Below are 26,637 nucleotides of genomic sequence, written 5' to 3'. Positions count from 1 at the left end.
TTTTGAGACACTGGATTTCTTTAATTAAAAAAAAAAGGGCAAAGAAACATTATTTATATAAGGTTTGATTGCTTTCATGCTATTACTCTGTACCCTACAGTAGTCTCCATGAGAACCTGGATGTAATTTCTTGCTGCTTAGAACTACTCTGTGGTGATTACTTGGTTACATTCCAAGTATTTCTCTTTGGTCTGAGCCTGGGGATGTTGCAGGCTTGCTTCTCCCACCTCTGGGATTGGGATGGGGAAAATGTTAATTTCCCACTTAGAGGATTATAAAATACCATCACATCAGTTGTTGGCAGTGGAGTGACCGACCTTATAGCTGGAACTGGGCCCTGGATTGTGGCCTTGTGGTCATGGACCTTATATGGCCAAAAATGCCTTATCCAGAAGTCTAGTCCATTGGAAAGGGAAAGTGAATGGGACCTCTTGTGCTATAGGGGTTTCAGAAAAGAAGTCTGTTTACCTGTAGTGGGATCTCCTTGATGGCTTTCTTCTCCCACTCAGAGTAAAAGCTTTAGGCAAAGCTTTTCTTCTAAGCTGTTTCCCTCTACCAGTATTTCTATATATGTTGCACTTTCTTCACAGGCATGTCGACTTCCCCCTTCCCTCCCCACCAAATCTTCTGGAAAGGAATGAAAAGCAGAGGTGGGACATCTAGTGCTTTGCCATCCTGTGCTCTGGGTGTGGAATGCTGCTGCACCTGTCCCTTCTGGCTCAGGGAAGTATCTTCTTGCCCACAGCAGTTTCTGTGGGGAGAGGTTTTGAATCCTCTGATGCTTCCACTTTTTTGTTTAGGCCATGTGCCCAGAAAGAAGCCTGGCCCCATCTTTCCATAATAGTGAACCTGGGCCATTGAAGAGTAACATGGCTCCACTGGACACAAGAGGGTGCAATAGGCAGGGGCTTTTAATAGCTTTTAGGGAAGAAACGAAATTATTTAGTCTTTGGACTTTTAAATACTATTGGAATGATTTTTTTTTCTTCTTTCTAAACAGGGAAAATAATGTTATAAAAGCATCTTTTTTGTTAACTTGTTTGCATCCCTCCCCCACACTGGTGTTTTAAAAATGCAAAAAGAAAAAAGAAAAAAACTACATTTTTTTGTATAAAAACACTTAAAAGATTAAAAAAACAAACAAGTTGCCCTAGTCTTTTGTATGAAAGAAGAGGGTAGAGACACTGGAATAGAGTAAGAGACAACAGACCAGTTTTTATCCTTTTACAGAGAAAGAAAAAAATATTTAATATTTTTGTTGTATAAGGAATAGCGCCTAAGGTAGGTACTTATACTCCTGACCTCAGCCCCACACACTCCCATTTTAATAAAGCTATAGGACAGAGCAGAGTTGGAATTGAAAAGAAAGGCAGGGCAGGAGACACAACAGAGAAACTGAAGGGAGCAGGGGGATGCAAAAAGAATGACAACCATGTGTGTGCCACACACCTTTTAGCCCCTGCAGCAAATCACAATGACGCCCACCAAGTCTCTGCACCAGCAGCGAGCCTGCCACAGGTGCAGGAGAAAATGTTCAGTACCAAGGGAGCGATGACAAAACTCTGGGCCCCAGCCACAGTTGGGCAATCCAGAGGGAAGAGAGGGAGTACCGGATGTCACTACTTGTGTCACACAAGCTAGAGAAACCCTATCTCTCCCACTGTTGAGGCACACCTACGTCCCACCCACTGCCTTACCATATGGTAATGTCTGCTCCTCTTGGAGAGCTGAGACCCTGGCTAGATACTCCACTCCAGGATAAGGCTGAGCAGTCTTAGTTCTCTAGACTGCTTTTATAAAGATTGGATTAGGGTAGGTGAGAAAAGTGAGAACTGTAATGATTTTAAAAAATAAGGTAGAACCAGAGAAAATGTCACAGCTGCCGCCATGTAGCACCAGCAACCAATTCTTGCACTTTTCTTCCCTGTCTCAGTAATCCCCTCTACAGAAGATTCGGGTAATTGGAACAGCTCTTTCTTCCCTGTAAAGTCTGCTGGTACCAGGTTATAACCTGGACAGTGGAGAGTGTCTGCCTTAGGCTCGTTTGTGCAAGAGGGCCACCTTAGGTCTCCTTGAGGACGTTTATCTTGGCGCAGATCTTGAGGGCAGGGCCCAACTTGATGTTCATGGCACTCATAAGATGCTCCTCTTTAAGTAATAAAAGGGCCTGTCCATCAATCTCCTGGGAACGAAACTCCTCTGCAATCTCTTGGCAGCCTAGAAGGAAATGGTGGGAATACATATGAAAAACTACATGGTGGTACGTACAGAGGACAGGAGGGGAAAATTGAAGATGAAAAAAAGGGGAATCCAGTAGTGGTTAGTCCCAATGTTCTCATCCTAAATTCAGGAATATAAAAGTCTGGGGTGGCAAGCTTTGGAAGTAAAATGAAATCCGAGAAACTGGCTGTTTAAAAAAGCCAAGAGAAATAACAAAGTTGTTCAATCACAGAAATAACTTCATTCAACTAACTTGAGGGAGAAAAGGGAGGGAGCAAGATCATTAAGTTTTCTTTTATACTAGCGAAAAAAATCAAAGTTCAGAGCCTTTATGACATCTTTGTTTAAGAGCCCAGGGTTCAGACAAATGGCAAAGAGGGTAAGTTGATTTTCTTTTCTGGAGAAAACCATCCTTTGTTAAGAAGAGTTTATAAACAATCCTGCCTGGAAGAGTGTGGGATAACATTGGCCCCTACTTTCCTAATCCCATTAGTGGAAACAGTCTTTTATCCATGACAGGTGTCACAAAAATCTCATATAAAAAATACGCTTTGGGGCACCCGGTGGCTCAGCGAGTTAAGCCTCTGCCTTTGGCTCAGGTCATGATCCCAGGGTCCTGGGATCGAGCCCCGCATCGGGCTCTCTGCTCAGCGGGGAGCCTGCCTCCTCCTCTCTCTCTGCCTGCCGCTCTGCCTACTTGTGATCTCTCTCTGTCAAATAAATAAAATCTTAAAAAAAAAAAATGCTTTATCCAAAAATTACTGGTAAGAAATAGAAAAGTGAAAATCAAACACTGCAAGATTGCTTACATAGTAGAGGACAATCAGCCCAAAAGGAAATTAAACCAGGGTATGTGCAAGTTACTTTGTGTAAATAAGAATAGAACCTCTGCCATACCATACTTAAGTGCCTACTGCTTAAAAGTCCATTCTGTTCCCTATCACAAAGGCCCATGTGGGATAACCTAAAGAAAAGTAAACCTATATGTGATCTGGGTTCTCCTGGATAAGCCCTCAATACCTTGTAGAGAAGCGATAAACTCATACACCTCTTCTACACTCCAACGGCTGGGATTGCTGGACAGGAACACAGGGTTGATGCCATGTAATTCTGGTGTCGGTGGCGCCGTATTGGGGTTCCCCAGGTCACGTTCTCCATGCCCAGTTCGCACAGATAAAGGCCCAGGAGATGTTGGAGAGAGTGCTTCATCGTAACTGGAATTATCTGAACCCCGACTAGAGTCCTCTTGACCCTACGGAGAACATCACAAAGCCATGAGGTCATGAACAGTGTCAGGACGTTTTCTTTTCTTCACCCCCTCCCAGCCAACGGGGTTTGGGTTAATACTAGGCACAGAGCAAAAACTAGTATTAGAGTGAAGAAACTGTACTTTGTTTGCAAATGCCCAGAGTCACTAGTCCACCCTCAAGTAACTTCCAAGTATAAACTATCACTTTCTTGATTCACCCCTTCTTCCAACAATTTTTGTCAAATATAATGTGATGTAATGATTAATGGGTACATGAACCAGTAATCACTTGAGAAGAGACAAGGAGTCACGATCTCTTGGAATGTGGACGAATGCTATCAATACAGAACTCAGAGTTCTGGTCGCATATTCTTATCAGGGCAAAGGAACTGCCTGGCAGGGAAAAGAGGAAGGAAGAAGGACCATTTTAAAGGTAGCTGGCCGTGCAACGGAAGCTCACCCGGTGACGCTTGCCCTGGATCTTGGCACGAGCAATGTCCGAGGAGCTGCGGCGGGGTCCTCGCCGACGAACACGAGCATAGTTGGCTTCTTGGAACTCTTTCATTTTTTTCCTCTTCAGCCGGAACTGGTGACTACAGCTCACATTATACCTACGGGTCGGGACATACACGGAGTGTCGGCAGTGCTAGAGAAGACCACCAGACTAGCCATGGCTACGTGGGAGTTGGTATTTTAAGAACCGACTTGGGGAAGAACATGAAAGTGAAGACAGGAAACATCAGCTATGAGGTGATCCTAGGGAAGGGGCCCGCTATTCGATGGAGGAACTGGTGCTGAAGGTAAGGAAGGGGCAGGTGCCCACAGTACCTCTTAGCGCAGGTCATTGAGCAGAACCTCTTGGAGCCGCGAAACTGCTCAGCAGGAGCATACTTCCCGCAGTACTCACACTTCAGGAGGTTCGCCTTCTTATCTAGCTCTGGAAAATAACGCATCCCTGGGGAGCTATCGCTGATCCCACTGCTGCTCAGACCATCATTAGGCCCACAGCTGGCTAATTACTCTCAGGGTTGCCCCTCAAGACCTACACAACCTAATTCGGAATCCCTAAAACATAAAGTTCAAAATCCAGAACCATAAAAACACGTCCTTCAAGAACATCATGGCCTTCCTGACTTAAATCAGCCCAGTTTCCATCTTCAGTGACTAACTTGATCCCAATTTATACTCTCAGGTTGCCAACAAAACTGCATTTTAGAATAGGAGAAAGGAACTAATTACTAACTAGAAAGATGTAGGATCCCTCTCCCAACACAAGTTTACAAAAGCAGTGGGAGTAATATAAACAAGAGTCCTTAATATAGATGATAAAACCTAGAATGAGAAATGGAAATTTTGAAATATCCTATTTTACATCACCTTTTGAAAAATACATCCTTAGAGTAAATAATTCAAGAGGTTAGCTTGATAAAATTACGTAATTCTATAGGGAACTCCTTTTGTGTGATTCTATACATTTTGATATTTAATACAGTTCCTGCATGTGGCTGGACTTCATATAACTCCCACTTTAAATAATTACTATTCACACTGAGTGCTCAAACACATCTATCTCCCTGAGCCTCCTTCCCCAGATGGGTCTCTAAATAAATACTTACCAGCAGATGGGCTGTCCCCTCCCAAGGGGCCCCCTGACTGATTCTCATTCAGCCCTGTAGGCAGGCCAGTCTGTAGTGGCTTCTCAGACTCTTTCAGTAACTGAGAACAACCCACCTGTGCCAGAAAAAGTTTACGGTTAAGTTAGCCTAGTTCCTTTCTGCTTCTCTGTAACTTTCCCCAGTATTTCTCACTGCCATGTCTTTGCCTGGTTCTCAGAGTTAATGGCCACGACTGGTTTAGAGAAACATTTTTCAACATGGCAATCAAGAGGCCCTACCTGGCTCTTTTCAGATGAGCCACTGGAAAACATGTTCCTAACTTGGCACCCTAGCTTGTCCTTTTCCTTCCAAAGTTGCAGACACCTACATTCTAGGCCTAGTTCTGCAACTCCTGGTATCTAGAAAAGTCCCTTAACTTCTCTACCACAAATTTCTTCATTATGATACAGCCTAGTTTGTGTAACTAAACATTACAGCTTCTTCCTTCTCCTCTTCCCAACATTTTCATTTGGTGGTCTCACATACTATTTCCTTTCCCCCGTCCCTTCCTTCTTCACAATTAACTATACAAACAATACACTTGAACCATTCTCCAATAATTAAATAGTTCTGAGACTTGATTTTAGTGAACTTTGGAAAGACAGTAATCAGACCAAGTCCCCACTTGAAAGTCCCACCTTATGGCCCTGCCCTCACCGGGAAAGGCTCTGCTCCTTCCTGGATAACGAAGCCTTCAATGATGTGGGTGAGAATCTGGGGCTTCACGATGGCCTGTGGGGGTTTTGAGTCACCCATTTGTCTGGACACCATGGCTAGTGTAGGGGGGGGTGCAGCTGGGGCAGGAGCCAAGGCTACTAGTTCACTGCTTGGAGTACTAGCATTCACACCAGTCACTGGTTCAGCTTTCTCTGGAACAGATTAAGAACAGATAAGAGGATGATGTAACTGATCCATATATTAGCCAAGCCAGTCTGATCTTCCACAATAATACATGTTCACCTTTGATCATTCATCCTGGAGTCCCTGTTTTTGGATCTACCCATTGGTCCACCAAGTTCAGGGTCATCTTCTACGGAACCAGATTTAGCTCTGAGCTCACTCAGAACAGGTTTCTAATTTCTGCACTCAAATCGCACTGCAGAAGTCAGTTACCTCCAAGACTGCTCTTCTCCTCCATGGCCTTTGGGCTTTCGGCTACTGGAGATGCCTTGGCAGGAAGCATTGAACCCAACGTGGAGACATCATCTCTCTCCTCCTCAGACTCTGCCTTGCGTTTGACAGCCAATGTCTGCGGTTTGCTCTATATAGTGAGAAACAGGAAAGAAACCAAGATGTATGAGTGAAGGATATAAGGAACCTCAATGACCACCATACTGTCAGTGAAAACGTTCTTGGTTCCAGATTACCCAATCTGCATACTTCCCATGGTACACTAGAATTCCCGGTCATTCCCAAGAAGTTTATCTTCTACATCAGGACAAAAGAAAATGTCACATTTAGTCCTGACCTACACCTCAGGATCCTAGTTCATTATGGCTCCACCGAGAACCACTGTTTTTCTAAAGACCAACTTAAGTGAGTAAGACTATCTTGACCTAATTTAGTACAGATCCAAAAACCCAGAATGATTTCAGGAGCAAATCAAGCAGTGTGAAGTACAGATTATTATACACGGTAATGTCTCTCCTACAAAAGGAACAAATAAATACCAGTATCTTAACCTTCCATCAATGCCTCTCTTACAAAAGGACAAACCAGTATCTTTTAAGTGTTACAGTTTGTAACAAATAGTTGTTACAGATGAAACAATATGATGATTCACAGAGCAGTTGGTGCAATACCATATTCACCCGCCATGCTCACTCACCCACACATATTAATTATCTATTTGTTCTGGACTGAATGTTTGTGGTTCCCCTCCCCCACCCAATTCCTAAGTCCTAACCCCAGTATGGCTGTATTTGGAGATGGGGTTTCTAAGGAAGTAATGAAGGTAAAATGATAAGTATCAGTATTTCAACCTTCCGAACTCGTTACTCCCCTCCTAAGTTAAGCTCTATGTCCACTGAGCCCCAGGTCCACTCAAGACCTCACTCACCGGCAGGTGCACAGACTGCATGTAGAAGGCAGCAGGTACCTGGGCCACAACAGGTGAGGAGGTCGTAGCCCCACCCTTTACCACATGTGCTGTCCCCTGCACAGGAGCGAGGCTCATCCCAGACGCCAGCGTGGGAGGGCACTCTTGGAGGGCCCCGGCAGCCTGGGATGAAGGTGGCGAGGAGGCCAAATGGGCCTGACTGGGCTGCACTGTATTGGGCATGCCCCGGGAAGTAGGGACAGCAGCAGCCAGCTGTGCCAACCCCAGAGCCTGTGCCTGGGCCGTCCCGGGCTGCCGGGTGCCCACCACTTGCACAGGGATATGGGGCGGTGGTTGCTGGGTAGCTGACATCTTAGCAGCGCCTAACTGAGGAGGCTTGATAGGTGCTACAGGTGGTTTGGACTGGATGGGGATGGGTGGCTTGGGGGTTGGGTCAGGCGGGAGGGACAAGGGTGAAGACTGAAGCATGGGTTGAACAACCAGGGTCTGGGCTTGCTGCTGAGACTGGGAAGGAGGGACCTGCTGAGTAGGTGGGACCTGTGGTGGCTGAGGGGCAGTGAGGGTGGCGGCTGGCGGCGGGGGCGGGGGCGGCGGCTGCTGCTGCTGCTGCTGCTGTTGCTGGGCCAGCTGGAGGTGCGTGGCTGTGTGGAGGAGCTGGGACTGCCGGTGCTGGAACTGCTGCTGGTGGTGGATGGCGATCTGCTGCTGGATCACCACCTGTTTCTGCTGGAGGTGGATCTGCTGCTGTTGCTGAATCAGGGAGTGGGGCTGGATCTGCGTGTAGGTGGCTACAGCGGGGCACCCCGAGCGGAACAAAGAAGAGCGGAAAATTATCATCGTTACAAATTGAAAGGGAAATCACCTTTCCAAGATGTACTTGGCTCTGGGATCACACAGTGAAGGGAAATCGAACCTGGCGGACTCAAGAGATCACTTCATTCACACTCTTGCCTCTGAGTCAGACATAACCAAGTCTCTCTCTATAGTGAAGCACTTCCAGGGAAGAAGTCTCTTGTCCAATCATTTCACGGTCCTCAGTAATTTCTTACAGCCATCTAACTTTTATTTTCTTTGCTACACTAAATCCTGATAGTTTGACCCAGCAAAGGAGAATGGCTGGCCCATCTTCTGTATACTTAGACTGAGTGCTTCAAGGGTTGAGTCCTTGCTCTATTCATTTTTACATCCCTAGAACCCACCCCCATGCCCGGCACATGACAAAGACTCAATGGTCACTGAGAGAATTAATGTCCACAAAGGTAAAGATTCCAACATTCTCCCACGAATGCCTGGGTTTTTCAGACTCATCAGTTTGGTCACCACCTACAAGAAGGCATAAGAGTCAGCGGCTGCAGGCCCGGCCTTTATGCAGTTTCCTCCACTGCAGGTGAAGCCGAGACACACCAGTCTCCCAGATCGCCCAGAGAGCACATGTGACATGAAAGCACTTTGGAAACATTAGAGTGCTACGGTATGTAAATACTAGGTGGTAGTAGTACAGCCGGTGATTAACTCTTAACTTTTCTGTAAGCAAATCATCCAAACAGAGCAACAACTGAAGTGCCAGAAACAAGGCAGGTAAAAATAAACATTATCAAGTGAGGTATGCACATCTAACTATACTGAACCACATTCTAAAAGCAACTATAAACCATTTGAGGTTATTATTATTTATTCCTTTTTTATCCTTTTCCTTGATACAGATGATCACAAGTTGACTATATTAAACCATGGCTCTATTTGCTAGTCCTGAGTGCTCTAAGGCACTTAGACCATCTCCACTCTACCCTGGTCCAACTAATCATCATTAAACAGAGTGAGGAGAGAAGTCATCCCTTGCACTAAATCATAAGCTCCATGGGGACATCTGTTTTTCAAACATGCATCCCCAAATAATACATTATATGTTAATAAAAAAACTAAAAAATAACTAAAAAAAATTATGTTAATAAAAACTAAAAAAAAAAAAAAAAAAGATGCATCCCTAACACCTCCTACAACACAGTAGGCAATACCCAGTAAGAACTGGGTAAATGAATGGGTGGGATGGATAAATTGACAAACTCAGGGCCTAAGAAGGGGACAAAGCAATTTGTACAGATTGCTGCCTTGTGGAAACAGAGATCTACTTCTGCTACCTGTCCTCCTCTCTCCCTGGACTAATCTGATAAAGGCTGATATGATTTTTTTTCCCTTCCACTACTCCAGGACCCAGAGAAGCAGGATAAATGGCAAAGAAAAGTACTCTGAGGATTTCAAACAAGTTCTGAGAGAATAATGACATTGTGAGAGGTGAGAGCTTACCTGAGCTAATAAGGGTCTGGCTGGGAGCAGGTGTAGCTGTCCGTGTCAGGTTCATGCCCACATTCTGCTGACCAGCCCCATCTGCTTCTGCCTTCTTGGCCGCTGCACTTTCTGCTTCTGTCTGGCTTCCCTGACTCACAGTCACTGTTTGGGCTGCAGGCAAGGGCTGCACCACTCCTGTGCCCTTCCTGGGACAGCTCCCACCCCCACCCATTCCTGAGGAAGGCAATGGACCCAAGCCCCCAGGTGCCTGGCCACCACCACCTGGCCCCATGGACCCTGGGATGCTACTGCCACTGCCTGTGCCAGCTTGACTGAGGTTGAGGGACTGGCCTGAGGCCCCAGAGGAAGCCTGAGCCACAGCGAGGGCCTGGCTAGAGGCCTGGGAAAGGCTAGAGACAGGGGAGGCTCCAGGAGGAATGGCCTTCTGAGTAGAGCCTTGCATTTGGGGTCCTTGGGCTGAGGCCTGTTGGTTCCTCACTGCCAAATTCTGCACCTGAAAGATAAGAAGAAAAAGATATATTGAGAAGAGGGGAACAGGAAGCATGAAGGTCAAGGACTTCTGTGACCGATTCAGAAGCAGTGAAGACAGCTACAGATATTCCCAGCCCCCCTCAAAACTCGTCCCCTTACCTTTACAATTACATACATTGAAGTCCTTCTGGTCACCCGGGGAGGGCCTCCTGAATCCTATTTGATTTTTAGTCTCCTTCATTAACTATCAAATCTACCAGCAAGTTCGCTCATTTATTCCTTCGAAATGTCTCAAATTTTCCTTTCTTCTGTTTATTCATTCAACATTGACCAAATACCCTACTATGCTTCTGGTAGTACACTGGATACTGGAAATGCAGGGACGAAAGACAATGTCCCTGCTCTTAATGAGTACTTTCTACCAGAAAAGACAGACACGAAAATCACCAATAAACCTGTCATACTATGCAGAGATATGCACAAAGTGCAATGGGAGCACAGAGGAGGAAGACAGACTCAGACCGGGGAGATTGGGGAAGACTTCCTGAAAGTCTTTTGTTTGATCTGAGACTCCATGGGTGAGAGGGAAAGTGTAGTTTGAAGACACAGGTAACAGCACTTGGAAGACCATCGAGTGAAGAAAGAGCAGAGCATTTTTGGAAATTATAAATATTTCATTATGTTTGGGATAAGTTAGAGGGAGTGGCAAGAAATGAAGCTAGGAAGACAGGCTGAGGCCGGGGAGGTAGAAACGTGCCAGATGGGGAAGGGCTCAGTGTGTTCAAATGAGGAACGGAAAGTCTGTCTTCCCCATTGTTGTATTTCCAGCATCTAGCACAGTGCCTGATAGAGTAAGTACTCCAAAATATGAAGAGAAGACTGATGAGCACTTCAAATGACAGGAAGCCACTGAAGACTATTAATCAGAATAAAGATCATCAACACTACAGCTGAAACCATTCTTTTAAACACTGCTGACAGAAGTGTAAATCAATACAACTGCTTTGAAAACGGTTTGGCATCCTATCCTAAAGCTGAACATTCACACACCCTCTGATCCAGGAATTCTGCAGGAGCAACTCTTGCTCCTATAGCAACAGGAAGCATGTGTAGGGAAGTCCACAGCAGCACTACTCAGTTAATGGAAGTCTGGAAGCAACCCAAATAGCCATTATCAGAAGAGAAGATGAATGAACCACAGTATATTCACATGGTTCAATACTACAGAGAAATCAAAATTAATAAAATACAATGACATGCAACAATACAGATGGATCTTGATGATAAGCTATTAAGAAAGTATTCCCCCCAAATTACACACAGCACAAAGACCTTATACACTTAAATACAAATCTATATATATATATATATATATATATATATATGTTTGTGTGTATATATATATAAAATATATAGAACATATGGTATCTGGAATTTACTTCTAAATAATCCACAGTGGAGGGAAATGGCCTGGAGAGAAAGGCTGTATGTGGATAAATATTACAGCTGGTTAGCAGGTGTGCAGAGATTCATGTATTTTTCTATTTTTGCATAAGTTTGAAATTTTCCATAATAAGAAGTACTTTTGAAAAACCCATGTAAACACAATAAAACTATAGAAAAAGGGACACAGGGCAGGATGAACCTAGGAATCAGAATGATTGTTACCATAGGTAGGGGCAGGCAGTGGGTGGAGCTGGGGAATGCTTAATACATCATTAAAACATAGTAAGTAAATAAGATTGGGCCATGATTGGACCACTGCTGAGAGGTATCATGAACCAAGGATTATGACTTATCAAACTCGGCACACCAGAAGTACCATTTAAAATAACATTAGGGGGCACCTGGGTGGCTCAATGGGTTAAGCCTCTGCTTTCAGCTCAGGTCATGGTCTCAGGGTCCTGGGATGGAGCCCCACATCAGGCTCTCTGCTCAGCAGGGAGCCTGCTTCCCCCTCGCTGCCTGCTGCTCTGCCTACTTGTGATCTCTCTCTCTCTGTGTCAAATAAATAAATAAAATCTTTAAAATAACGTTAGGAACAACATGTATTTTCTTATTGAAAAAACTTTTTCTGAGGATAATATGGAAGATGCTTAGAGGTAGACAAGGCTGAAGTCAAGAGACCAATTAGAAAACTAGAAGAGTAATGCAGGTGAAAAATACAAGGAACCTGAGTTCAGGCGAGCCGTAAAGAGGTAAGAGCTTTTGAGAGAGCTTTACAGGAATTACCAGGATGGGGTGTTGGGGCACTTAATGTGATACGACAATTATATAGTTTGTTTCCAATCAGCTTTCCATAATGACTACTCAAAACTTTCCTAGTCTCCCAATATACCTCAGAACCACTTGCTCTTCCCCCTCTTCCTCATCACCCCTGCAGAGATGATAAAACCACTTGTGAGCAGTTCCATCACCAAATCTATAACCCCCTTCATGAACCCCCACCACTGCCTTTTCCCTGCTCCCCCCTCTATCAGCCCTCCTATCAAATCCTTCTCCACACTCAGGGCCTCAGCTCTCCTCCTTCTCAAGGAGCTTGTGCTATCAATTCCTTCCTGTCTCTTCAACCTCCCCTCTAAGACACCCTCCGATCACACCTGAACCCCACTTGCCCAACCCTAGCTTCATCCCCCTTTCCTTTGATTGCTAAACTGGTAACAATTGTTTACATTCACTGCATCTATTCTCACTATCCAGCCATTCCTCAGGTGATACTAGTTTGGCTTCAGCCCCCCCACCCCCAAACTCCACTGAAATGGTTCTCTGTTCATATTGGTAACTCTTTCTTGTCCTCTCTACTACATTTGACAGAGGACTCCCTGCCACTTGTAACATTCTGCTCCATTGTCTTCATGACACTACACAATCCAGATTTTCCTGTTTCACTTTCTACTCCCCTCTGCCATTTCATCAGCCTCTACTGACCTTGAGCTGTTCTGTTTTCTAAGGAACAGTTCCAACCCTCAGGGTTCCATTTCTCATACCAATCCGTACCTTTCCCTAAGCAATGCCAAACACTCTCTTGACTTCCATTATCCTGTGTCTACTCTTGAATGTTTATTTCCATGCAGACCTTCTCTCTATACTCAAGCACCAGCTATCTAAAACTGCTGACCTCATGACCCAGTGACTCACAAGCACATCCAAGACAGCGATGTACGAAAGTTAACCTCACCCTAAGTCCCCTTCTCCAACATTCTACCTCTATAGTTGCACTACGCAGTTACCTCACTGCTGTCACATATCGTCCCTGGCACCTCTCTCAACTGAATCAGCTTTCCTTTTTCAAAGATCTTCTAAGTTTTTTCTCAAATCTATTCATTTCTGTCCACGTCCACTGTTATTGCCTAACCCAAACACCATCTTTCCTCAAAACTGTTGTCCCTAGATTCACACTCATTTATTCACACACGCTTCCATTTATTCTCCACAGAGGAGCTAACACATTTTTTTTTTTAAGATTTTACTTATTTATTTGACAGAGAAAGAGACAGTGAGAGAGGGAATGCAAGCAGGGGGAGTGGGAGAGAGGGAAGCAGGCTCCCAGCCGAGCAGAGAGCCCCATGCCGGGCTCCATCCCAAGGCCCTGGGATCATGATCTGAGCCGAAAGCAGATGCTCAACCCACTCAGCCACTATGCCCCCAACATAGTCTCTAAACAAATGAACAAGCCTCAAACCCCACCATGTGATTTCCAAACTTTAAAATCCTCCCATAATGTCCTATCACCCTTCGCATAAAGCCCCAAATCCTAAACACTGTCCCCAATGCCCTGCAAGATGAAGTTTCTCCTACCTCCCCAACACCATCTCCATCCCGCTTTGCCGAACTCCAAGCATGCAGGTCTTCTTTCAAGTCCTCAAATATATAAAGCTCCTTACCTCCTCTTTGGATTCAAGGGGTATTTGGACATAAGGTTTCCATTGCCTTCACCACTCTCTTTCTATGCCTTCACAGACACCCAATTTAAATGCCACCTCCTCAGGGCGGTCTTCTCGACTTTCACCCCAATCCCAAGGCTGAATTAGGTCTCTTTCTGTGTTTTCAGAGCACTCTGTACTTTCTAACGAAGCAATTGTTAAGCCATTCAGGTGATTTTTGTTTAATGTCTGGTGCTTCAATGATTTGTCATCTCTAACTCATTTAATCCTCAACACACCCCAAGGTAGGTATTTAACAACAGCTATTTTATACACGAAGAAACTGGCAAAAAGATGTTAGGCCGTCTGCCTAGGTCACATAGTAAGTCATGGACTTGGAATCAGATTCTTATTTTCAAACACTACTCTGTCCCTTCATATATTGATACTCAAATATCTGATGAGTAAAGAGATGGATAAATCAGAGAACTGGATATGAAACCAGTCTCAACCTCACCCTCTGATCCCGATGCTGTTACCATAGTCTAAAACGAACGTCTGGGGCGCCTGGGTGGCTCAGTGGGTTAAAGTCTCTGCCTTCAGCTCAGATCATGATCCCAGGGCCCTGGGATGGAGCCCCGCATCGGGCTCTCTGCTCAGCAGGGAGCCTGCTTCCTCCTTTCTCTGCCTGCCTCTCTGCCTACTTGTGATCTCTGTCTGTCGAATAAATAAAATCTTTAAAAAAAAAAAAAAGTATTACCCTAGTAACTAAATGAGCCCCAAGAATCTCTCACTAGGTTCCTTAACTTCTCTTTCTTCTCCAGGCACATGTTCCTAGATGATTCTTTCCAAAGTATTGTCCTTATCCTATTAATTTGCTGTTCAATAGCCAGCCATGACCCCTGCTACCTACAAAGTTACTTGGCTTTCAGACTTCTCCCTGACAATGACCTTTTCTAACATCAGGTGTGCTGTTCCACTTTATCCACTCATCCCCAATTCAATCACATACAAGTCATGGCTTTACACACATTGTTCTCTCTCCAGTTTTCTTCTAACTCCAAATCAAATCCTACCTATCCTTTGAGAGTCTGCTCAAGTATCCCAAAAGTCACTGAGCAGGAATGCAGCCAACTCTTCTCTAAACTCATGTGTCACTCTGAGTTAGAACCATTTACTTTGTACTCCTTTGGGCACTAAGGTCTTTGTACTTCTTTGTTCTCTAAGATCTTTGAAGACTTGACTTGTCTTTCTTTTCAAGCTTCCCAAGTTTCTAGTATATATCTGAGCACATCAGTAGAAAGAGCTCAACCTCACTATTTACTTGCTAACTGATAAACTAAGAGAATGAAAAAAGTTATTATGAGATCTCAATTTGTATTCCTTCATAAGAAGCCAAAACTTCAGGCTCGAAATCCATGTCCATGTTTGGGGGTAAGGCACAGAAAGCAACAGTGAGGAACACTTTCCTGGGCACAGAGACCACTGAGAGTCAGCAGCCACAGTGACTCATAAAGAGAAGGACTCAAACACCCTTCCTGCAACAACCCGGTGGGCTTCACATCTACCTAACTGCAGAATTCCCTCAGTCATCCCTTACTTTAAGAGAGCACTGCAAAGAAAGAGAATTAAGACCTCCTGAATAAAACTGAGCCACAGAGGTCTAAAAGAATGTAAGGACATCTGCCCTGGATTGAGAATAAGGCTTCCCAGGTCCACAGGGCTGTTTTCAGTCAACTCCACCTCCCTTCCTAACTCAGATAACTCAAAAGTTACAAGGAATTCGAGTGCTATGGAAATGAAGAAAAGGGGAGAAAAAATAAGAACCCTGAGAAGTCATCACGGGGTAGCAGGGTAGGCCCTGGTCTGTGGTGGTTCCCTTCATCCTCCCCAGTGCCCATCCGCAGGTCAAGTGGTTGCCACTGACCTGATCTGCATCTGTATGAACTCCCGGAGATGGAGCAGATGGCACCTCCTGCTGGACCGCAGCCACCGCCCCGTTAGGCATCAGGATGAGTTGGGAGGCTAGAGGCACATTCCGGCCCAGGGTCCGGTTTACCTGCAATAGGTTTCCCAGCTGTGGCTGGCAAGGAGAGGAGGAAGAGGAAGAGCAAAGGAAAGAGAACAAGAGGAGAAGAAGAAAGACAGAAGAAACGGAAGGGAAGGACCACAAGACAAAATAAACAGAAGATACGAAACTGCTAAGCCCTGCCCCTTTCCACACCAACCCAGGAGACCCTTATTCTCCATATGCAATGAATCATCCAGAAGGAAACCTAGACTGTATATAAAACTATAGATTGATATCAAAGAGTCAAACATCAAAGAAGTTGAGACAATGAGGATTTTAGAGCAAGTATTTATGTGTAGTAAGTAGATAGGCTAAGAGATAACACTTAGAATTTGGGTACTCGAGCCACAGGTTTAAAGATTAGACTATATGTGACACTACTTCAGTCAAAAATACTAAGGCGAACACCTTCTCACTTAGGATCTCAATGCAATCTGCAGGCTACCTGTGAATACCAAGCATCACTTCTAGAGATAGGTAAGGCCTAGAAAGTCCATCAGCGTATCTTACCATATTTGGGCAACCATAGTTAAATCAAACAGCTTTCACTCAAGTCTTTGCCAGGGGCAGAACAATTATGCCTCTGGAACAATGGCGGTCGTGTCTGTGGCTTACCCGTAGATACATCTGGGCCTGGGACTGGTTGAGAGGTGGGGAGGTGGTGTTCCCCAGTAGCACAGATTGGGTCAAAGTGGTAGCACTGGGAGAGCTCACACTCTGCGATCGGCTGATGAGCTGGGCGGCCGACGTGGTGGCCAGATTGATCTGTGTGGTACAGAAAGGAACCAGAACTACGGATTTCGGAAAGGTAAAAAGAAATGCATATCACTGACAAATGCAGAGGGACACAGTCAAGAACAGAGTATCTCATTTTCTTCTTCTTTTTTTAAGAACAGACGATCTCATTTTCAGAGTCAGGGGGAAATGAATAATACCTTCCTGACATAAATGTCATCCTGACTACTGCAGGGTAGTACCAAAGTAAAGAAACTAGTCCCTAACCACTAACCACTAACCGCTAACCACTAACCTAACTACTAACATTACCAGCTGAGAGGGAAAAGGAACAAAATGGAACAGACTTCACGCCTCGTTAAAAGGTCCAGAGATGAGTCCCCTTCCTTTTTCATCCCCTCTTCTTCCCCAGGATTTTCTTTCTTCTTTCTTAGACCTCCTCCCTGAGACTCCGATATAGGCTCAGGTCACTTGTTTCCCTTTTACTAGTATTGTCTACATAAGAGCAATCATCATCATTCACGGCTCAATACACAAGGTTGTTCCACCCAGAGACCCGGGGAAGGAAGCCTCTCAGTGGGGAAACCCAGTACTACTACTCACTGAGGCCTGGGTGGTGGTTGTCTGCTGCTGGGCAGTGCTGGTGTTTGGGGAGCTGGCCTGCCGACTGGCAGCAATTGTGGCCTGTTAGAGGGGAAAAGAAACAAGAAAGAGCAGAGACAACGGAGGAAAAGATTGAATCTTGGAATCACAGGCACAAAATGTAATAGAGGGTTCAGATAAAAAGCCAGAGGCTCTACTATGGAACAAGGAAAAGTATATTCACTATCCCCAAAACCCTCACATTACCACATATGCCAGCCTAATAACTCCCACATAATAACCCTTCTGGGGCAATCGGGTACTCTGCCCCCCTCCTCCCACTTTCTTTTAGGTGGAAGAACCACCTTTGATCAGATCATAATCATGAGTCACTCATAAGTCTAACCCAGGGCTGTCCAAAACAAATACAAGGTGAGCCACATAAATAATTTTCTAGTACGCACATTTTTTAAAAAGTGAAAAGAGGTGCGACAGGGTGGCTCAGTCAGTTAAGCGTCTGCCTTCGGCTCAGGTCATGATCCCAGGGTCCCGAGATCAAGTCCCGCCCTGGGGCTCCCTGTTCAGCATGGAGCCTGCTTTTCCCCCTCTCCCCTCACCACCAGGTCGTGCTCGCTCTATCTTGCTCTCTTTCTCAATCTCAAATAAATAAAATTTTAAAAAATAAAAAGTAAAAAAGTGAAAAGAAACAGGAAAAATAAACTTTATTCAAGCCAATTTATCTCATTTCAACATACAACCAATAAATAAACTATTGAGATAGTTTATATTTTTTTATGCTATGTCTTTGAAATCCAAAATTGTACTATACAGCTCAATATGGACTGGCCACATTTTAAGTGCTCAACAGCTACATGTGACTAATGACTGCCATGTTGTACAGTGCAGTTCTGGAACACTGCCATTCTACCTCCTAATTCCTACCACAAGCCCAACAACTAAGATCCCTTCATCCTCCTATAGGAGGACAGGAGGTAGAAAAGACTATGTTTCTAGCCTGAGTGGCAGGAGGAGTAGAAGCAGTATGCCCCGACCCACCTGTAGTGCCCATCCCCTCCCTCTTGGGCCAGCTAGCTGCTGACCTCTCACCTGCTGGACCGCAGCCAGGCTATGCAGCTGGGCATTGCTGAGCTGCTGCTGGAGCATGAACTGGTGGAAATACTGAGCCGCATTGGGCTGACGCTGCAGTGCCTGCAGAGCCTACAAGGAAAAAAGAGAGGATCAACCCACTTAGAATGAATTACTTCTAATTCCTATTCTATGCAAATGACTGTGATAAGGTGAAAGGGACAATCAGGGGAAAAAGAAAAACAAAGGGAGATGGGGACTGTAGCTAAATCAACATCTGATTTGCCCATTTTTATATGAGAACTAGTAAGTTCACATAGTCTTCAAAAAGTGGCTCAGTGGGTTAAAGCCTCTGCCTTTGGCTCAGGTCATGATCCCAGAGTTCTGAGATCGAGCCCCGGGTCGGGTTCTCTGCTCAGCGGGGAGCCTGCTTCCTCCTTTCTCTCTGCCTGCCTCTCTGCCTACTTGTGATATCTGCCTGTGAAATAAATAAAGTCTTTAAAAAAAAAAGTGGAGAAACAATTAATTCTGTTCTGCTCTATTCTTGTATATAAAGAAAAGGAATATAAGCAATGTAACTCACATGAACTCTTAATTCCCAAAATGGAATGGAATTCCCAAAATGACATAGCAAGAAAAAGAACTGGGACTAGACAAGTTGAAAATAAACTGGACATCAAATAATATAAAGAGAAGAAGGGGCACCAGGCTGGCTTAGTTGGTAGAGTATGCGACTCTTGGTCTCGGGGTTGTGAGTTCTAGCCCCAGACTGGGCATAGAGCTTACTTAAAAGTAAAAACAGGGGCGCCTGGATAGCTCAGTCAGTTAAGCATTCAACTCTTGACCTCAGCTCCGGTCTATGATCTCAGGGTCATGAGTTCAAGCCCAAGGTTGGGCTCCAACATGGAGCCTACTTAAAAATAAATGAATGAAAAAAATAAAGACCATATTCTAGGGACACAATTCTGGGGACACAAAAGACCATGTTCTAGGGACACAAAGGTGATAGAGCCCCAAGTGGTTGAAAATGATGAAAAACAGAGTAAATAGTGGCTTGTGAAAGATTTTATCAAGTAAAATTTTCAAATAACTGGCATTTTCAAACACTTACAGTAAATGTTTATAAAGATGACGCTGGTAATGCAGTTTTAGTGTCACCTTTGGGTTATTACTGTATTCTTATTCCGTAATAACTAGAACTATTCTTATTTTGTGCATAGTTATTCTAGCAACCAAGATATTTTGAGTAAAATGCCCCATTCCCAAGATTTTTTAAAGCATGGAATTTACTATTTGTCTAAAAATAAAACTCCAAAGAGTTTCATACTTCCATTACTCAGGATGATTCACAAGAGAGACCAAAGGTTAAAAACCTGACAATCCATGAAGAGAAACGGTTAGTTAGACTCTAGCTACATGAACTGAATGGTATAAAAAAAAAACCCATGATTTGAAGACTGAATCTCATTCTCTGCTTGCTTGAACTGTTGTAAACTCCTAAGATTCTCAGAGCTGGAAGGGATGTTAGTCATCACCTAATCCAACTCCCCCAGTTTGCTGGAAAGGAACAACGAGCGGCTATCTTCCAGCACCTGTGCCCACCTGAAGCCAATATTCACAGATCACAGCCCCTCACACTTGAGCCTCACCTGCACCGCCTGCCGTTCATACAGTGACATCTGAGCTATCTGGGGCCGAGAGCTGCCCCCAGAGCTGGAGCTCCCATTGGTGGAGTTGGAGTTCTGCTCACTCTCAGTCTCCATGATAGTGGTCCAGGGTCCCAAAAGCCGGTGCTCTGACTCAAGACCTAGATGGAAGTAGCGAAGGATTAAAATTCACACCTGATCTCAAACTAATATTTCCTGTTATTTTTCATGTTATCTAATACTCTTCCTCTCTTCCCTCCGTTATCCCTGATTCCTTGGGCTTCTTTAACTACCAAATCTGCAATACATACTTATAACCATATGCTTCCTGTACCATCTTTTGAAGCTATCCAGTGTCTCAAAAGAAACCTTTACAGATTTCCTCATGACTGTCTATTAAATATCAAGCGGCTAGAATGTAAGACCAGAATACTAAGGCTACCTTACATTCCCATAGCATTTGTAAGAGTTTAAAATAGTCCCGCTTAAAAGTTACTGTTTTCTCATTTTTATCTGTACCTGCAACATCAGTACCAACATCACCTTAACAATGGCCACCACTGACTGAGAAGCCACCAGGTGCCTCCTCTCGCTGGCCTAGGCTCTTCATCTCCATTACCTCTCATAGTGCTTTAAGGTAAATATGATTGTCCCCATCTTATAATTGTAGAAATGAGGTTTTCCAGGATTAAAGAAGTTATCCTAGTAGGTATCAAGTCTTTACATTAATACATGCTGCTTCCACAAACCAAAAAAAAAAAGGCTGTGATTAAGACAGTGTCATTTCGTTTGAGTGTTCACTGTCCTCATTTTATGGAGGAGGGGCTCAAGATACAGATATGTTAAATGCATCATGGAAAGTCATAAAACTAGAGGTAGAGGGACGCCTGACTGGCTCAGTGGGAAGAGCATGCAAGTCATGATCTTGGGATCATGAGTTCAAGCCCCACACTGGGTGTAGAGATTACTTAAATACAACTTTAAAACAAAACAAAACAAAAACTAGGAGGTAGGAGAGCTAGTCTGCAGCCAAAATAGCTGCCTGGTTCCAGCTCAGGCTACTAATAAAAACACCGTGGGCACATCACTTTCCCTGCCAGCCCCTCAGTTCCCCCATTTGCAGAAAAGCCTTCACAACTGAATATAATATATCATTTTAACAAATGACTACCAGGCATTAAACAGATTAAATACGTAGCAATGAAAAGCCTTTCATTACTTTCAAGAAAGTAAAACTAAACTTTTCACTTTAGTAATCAGAGTTTACTCTCTGCGGTCTACACTAAAATTTGCAAAAAGACATGAAGACATTGCTAGGAACCAAGCAGAGACAGGAGAAAAGAAGCAAGAAGAAATATGCCTCCAAATAACACTAAATGACAATAAACGTTTTTGTTCATTCTTCTTTTTTTTTCCTCTTTTGTTGGGCCTAGACACTACCTTCTCTACTCTGGAGGCACGGGGCCACTAGAAATATTAGGTCAGCAAAGCACTATTTGGTTTAGGAATGTAAACATCAAACCAGAATTTCTGCTAAGGCCTGTCAACAGTTTTATCACAATGGATTTATCATAATGATTACATCCAAAATAAAGTAAATAAAATCAAACCGCTTGGCCCTGGAAACAGAGTTGGAGAGATTTCTTATTCAGTTCCCAATATCATCTGATCACATCCTTATCCCCCACGTACTCAACCCATCTCCAGTTTTATTTAGGTGTAGCAAACGTCACTGCAAACATGGAATATAACCCAAGGAGTACACAGGAGAAATCATATCAGCTTCAACTCTATAGTTATCTTCTCCCACAATATCAAAGCACTAAACAGATACAGACCCATGAATCCTCATTATCAGCATGTGAAGAAAAAAAGTGGGTAAGGATTAGAGGCAGCATGGCATAGTTGTACAGATCAATGGACTTAGTTTACTGTACTCAAAGACATGAGACCCCTTCTTTAGCTAGAGGAGACATTAACTCCTACATTCATAGGTGAAAACGCTAATACTGTAGGACCCCACATCTCCCCCAAAATGGAAGTCTTTTTCTTTTTTTTTTTCCAGATTGTGAAATGAAAATAGAGATGGAAAGATACTGGCTTAAGTAGTAAAATCAGGAGAAACTGACATCAAAACCAGGAGTCCTGGACCCAAGGCACATAGATCTATTCACTTGTGATCAATGTTGGGACTGCACAATTAAATACAGAAAATGAAAACAACAAAAGGTTTGGGAGGCACAGTGCATTTAGATTTTCAGAATTACATCAGGAGAGAAAGTGTGAGAAGCTGATCCACAGAGGTGCCCACAATCGCTAAACTATTGTCACCCTGAAAGGTAGTATTTGAGTGTGTATGGGCTGGGTTGGGTTCATTGGGTCGGTTTGGGTGGGTAGGGAGCACAGACCTCTGGAAGGCAGATAGGAAAAGATAGTTAAGTGGACCTGCGATTGGGTCCACTGAGCAAGAGTTGGAGGAAATAAATTTCCCTAAACCTAAAACTCTGTCTTGTAGAAAGTATGGGACACAGAAGGCGGCAAGAGAAGGGAGTGGGGGGGGTTGTTGGGGAAGACTGTGCCAAAGAAATGGAAGTGATCTGGAGAACAGGGATAGTAAGCGCTCAGAGGTCCTTGTTGTATACAGAACCTTGATGAAAATGAGGTTCCAAAGAGGAATCAAAGATACCGAGGGGAAGGGGACAGATAGAGTGTAGTCAGGAGTGAACTGACCCAAGTGAACAGGGAAATGTGCTTACTGATAGCCGGGAGACAAGCAGGAGAGAGACAGACAGAAGTCAAGAATTGGAGACCGAGGGACCAAGCGGACCATAAAAAGCAGGGAGATTACCAGACAGCATGCTTGGATGGGAGGACCAAAGTCAGAGAAGGAAAAATGAATGAGAAAATGAGCAGTCAGAAGCAACTAGGGTGACGGACAGACGGCATTCAGCGCAGCGAAATGAATAGCAAGAAGACTTGGACAGACAGAGCCGAAGGACCGCAGAGCGAAGCGCAGAGGTAGGCAGGGAAAGAAACTGGGGGAGGTACCTGGGGCGTTACAGACGGAGGTGGCTGAAGAAACATCCCCGCGCAGCCAAGCCCCCAGAGGTCCTGCCCCTCCCCAACCCGCGGCCGCCCGGGTACCTTCGCGCCTGGCTCTGCACCCGAGTGCTCCCGGGGGGCGTCCACCTCATGTGCCGGGGTCCCCAGTCGCCGGGCTGGGCGGGGGGCTCGCTCGGCCTCCGCGGCGGGCTCCCCTCTCCTCCTCCCCTTCCTGGAGGGGCGGGGGCGCCGAGGGCGGGGTGGGAGGTGCCCGGCGCGGCCGCGGCTCCCCGCCCCTCCCGCCGCTCCGGGTGCGGGCCCGGCCGCGGCTCTGCCAGGCCTCCGGGGCTCGCTCCGGGCCTGTCACTTCCTGCCGGGCCGAGAGGGTGGGGGCTGCGGGCCGGGGGCTGCGGGCCGGGCTGGAGGAGGGGGCTGGCGGGGAGGTGCTTCCGGGGCAGCTGGACCCCTCCCCCGTCCCTCCCCTCCCCTCGGCGCCCTCCTCCCCCTCCTCCCTCCCGCGCGTCCCTCGTTTCCTGCCGGCGCCCGTTGCCATGACGACGCCGCTCCCGGGCCTCTGCGCTCCAAGCCCAGGGGTTGGGTGGGTTTTTTTGTTTCCCCCCCACCACCACCCCTCTCTCGCTCCCTTTCTCCTTTTTTTTTCCCTTCTTTCTCTCCGAGTTCTGCTCGCCGGTTGGAGGGACGAAACTGAGAAAGTGCTGGCCTCTAGTGGGGACCTCGCTCGCACCGAGGAGATGGGAGAAGGGAGGGAAGTGACGTGACAAGGGGGGGAAAAAAGGAGGTATTTTCTGGAGCTTCTGGGAATAAGGGATAGAAAGAAAGGATCAAAGGGACGATCAAGCAGAGAGGGAGAAAGCGAAGCCACAACCCTAAGAGAAACGACAGACTAGGAAAGGGAATTAAGCTGAGGAAAGGAGAGAACGGGGGGAAAAAAAAAAAAAAGACTGAGGAACTGGAGAGAGAATGCTGATTGTTTAATCCCTCACCTCAACTCCGAGAAGGCGGGAAAGAAGGCTGCTCAGAAACTGAACCCATTAGGAGTTGACGTTCATTTAAAAGCAGCCACGCAATAAGACTTGCTTTGAATAACACATTTAAGTCTGTAGTTTCAGGGATTTTATGTACTTGTGTGTTCTTAGATTTAAATGTGTATGTAAAAGAGAACGACAAAAATAAGGGAAGAGGCGTAAAGAGAACAGAACAATGGGGCTGTATTTGGGGATGCTAAACACTGGATGAGGCAGTAGCCTTTGTCATTTTATTTACGATAGCAGTTTGTCAGTTTTTAATTCTCCTAGTCTTGTGAATATTCAGGAAATATTCGCAGAGCACCTAGGATGTGTCGCCTCCTGTTTTGGAAGCTTGGATTACTTCGGTGCACAGAACAAAGATAACTGCCCTCCTTTACCTTTAGGGAAGGCTGGGGGACTCCTCGTGGTCTAGTAACTGAGGCTGGTGCTTTTCTGGTGTCCTCTTAATCCAGTAACTATTTTTTACCTCATTTTTTTTTCTAAACTCTGTTTTCGTCAGTTATTTTCTCTTAATTCTCTCCTTTAAAAGCCAATGCACGCTTTGTTTTTAGAGGAAAAGATAGGAGTTTTCTCTTTGTTTATAAATTAGATCCGTTTAGATTTGCACCCAGAGAGGTGTGTTTGGACTCCTGGCTCTTAGTTTGTGGTAGCCAGATTTATGTCAAGAAATCCCTGCCAGGCTTCTAAGAACCAGCCAGACGAGTATGTGAGGGAAGAAACCGGAGGGCAGCCAAAGGACTGGAAAAGCAAAGGCATGAGGTGTAGGGAGGTGAAAGGGTATGTTGTCATGATGGTTGACAGGCTTTGGCAGAGGATGAATTGAAAAGATTCTGGCAGAGAACTAGTGGTAAAAACTAGGTAAAGCATTAGTCATTTAATTCAAACTTAGGTTTTTGGCATGTCAAAGAAATTTAAAGCTTTCTTGCGGAGATGTACAGTGGATATTGAGCCTAAGCTGAATATCCAAGCACCAATGAAAAAGTTGTATCCATAGATAATTTTCAGATGATACAAGGTTCACATTACTCATGTACTTCCATGGGTTCCATGGGAGAATTACTGCTGTTAAGTGTCTAAAGAAGGCCTGTAATATATTCCAAGGATAAGGAATCCAGGCGCCAGAGAGTATTTTTCCAAAAGCCTGTGGAAGTTGCATACCTTAGCGGAACAGGGCCATTCCAGCCCCATTGGAAGTGAAGCACTACTACTGTATAGAGATGCATTCGGCTCTAAAGATGTTTTGTATTCCCTGGTCCCTGGTCTACCAAAAGTTACACATTTCGATATTAGGGGAAAAGATAGTGATGATGTATAATTTTGTTGAATGATCTCAATCTAGCCTGGGAATACTCACAGACCATGTCTTATGGATTATGAACCAGTAGTTTAATTTTCTGACCTAAAATCTTGTACCCCATATTTCTGACCTAAAATCTTGTACCCCATATTTCACAGTACTTCTTTTCAACTTATTTCCCTCTAAGACAGACCAGTCTTTCAGAGTCATGGGACTTAGCAGTTTTCCAAACATAATTTCAGGATAAAAAAGAAATGGATCAATAATAAAGTAAAGTATTGGGAAAAACTCCATCCATAGGAAAATCATTCTCATGGACTAAATCAGCTTGGGAACAGGTACTGAAGAATGTGTCTCCCTCGATGTAAACAGCAAAACAATTTGTAATCCCTAGAAAATCCTTGACTGACTTGCCTTTTTTTTTTTTTTTGAATTTTGCTAAGCTTTCTCATTTTCATTTAATGATTCTGCTGGAATTAGTCTTTTCTTTTTCAAACAAAATAGTTCTTCTGAATGGAAAGCTAAATAATTTCTTTACTCTGCATAACACTGAAAGTCATTAGCCTAAACAGGTGAAAAGGAAATGCATTCTATCTGTTTAAGTAGAAGCCCTCCCCCTGCAAACTCAGCTAAATAAGGAAAGATCAGGATTTGAAAGGAGCTCAGTTGTTCGAAAACAACTAAAGCAAATAGAATGGTAGGCTGGCCAATATAATTTTGCATATCAACCTAACATTGAATAACCTTTCCTCAAAACTTCCAAGCCCAGCATTGCACAATGAATTGTAGAGGAAGAGTGGGCCCTTACCCCTTGAGGTGTTAGTATCATTGGAAAGTATCTGTTTACAGGTAACCAAGTAAGTAGACAAGTATGATCACCACTTCTATGCAAAGGTGGCCTGGATGAAGTAGGGAAAATAGGAAACCATAACCTTCACTCTAACCACCACCAATTGCAGGTGTGAACCACCATACACGTCACACTCCCATCCCACCACGAGGCTATATGCCACTTTAAGGTCTAGTAGGGAGGAAATAAAATGAAGATTAAAAGGACTTAGAGACTCTTAAAGTTTTTAAGCAAAAAAGAACTTCAAAATTATCCAAGCCCCTCAACTTTAATGGAGAAAATTGAAGGCTAAAAGATAAATGTAAAAGAGGGACATTTCGTAATCCCTACCAAAGAGAAGATGTCCGATAAATATTAGTTAACTGAATTAATTCCCTAGATGTTTGCCCTTCTCTCAACTGAATAAAATATACGGAATTAAAAGATAAAAAATGCCTCCTATTCCTCACCGCTAA

At 44.6% G+C, this 26,637-nt stretch overlaps 1 protein-coding gene across 1 annotated transcript; it reads right to left on the bottom strand.

Annotated features, from left to right (window-relative positions):
* Positions 1-10: 10 nt before the first annotated feature.
* PHC1 (polyhomeotic homolog 1) lies at positions 11-23,225 on the bottom strand. The gene is made up of 15 exons (XM_080812314.1): positions 23,089-23,225; positions 19,948-20,105; positions 18,320-18,430; positions 17,234-17,314; positions 16,511-16,660; positions 15,752-15,907; positions 9,488-9,983; positions 7,184-7,971; positions 6,238-6,385; positions 5,782-5,993; positions 5,086-5,200; positions 4,298-4,406; positions 3,930-4,080; positions 3,241-3,472; positions 11-2,217 (listed from the first exon to the last, which is right to left on the bottom strand). Exons 2-15 carry the CDS (start codon positions 20,059-20,061, stop codon positions 2,063-2,065), a joined length of 3,018 nt encoding a protein of 1,005 aa, XP_080668440.1. The 5' UTR covers positions 20,062-20,105; positions 23,089-23,225; the 3' UTR covers positions 11-2,062.
* Positions 23,226-26,637: the final 3,412 nt, after the last annotated feature.

The sequence above is a fragment of the Martes martes genome (genome assembly GCF_963455335.1).
Source record: "Martes martes genome assembly, chromosome: 8".
Lineage (NCBI taxonomy): Eukaryota > Metazoa > Chordata > Mammalia > Carnivora > Mustelidae > Martes > Martes martes.
This window is presented reverse-complemented; position numbering and strand designations above follow the sequence as displayed.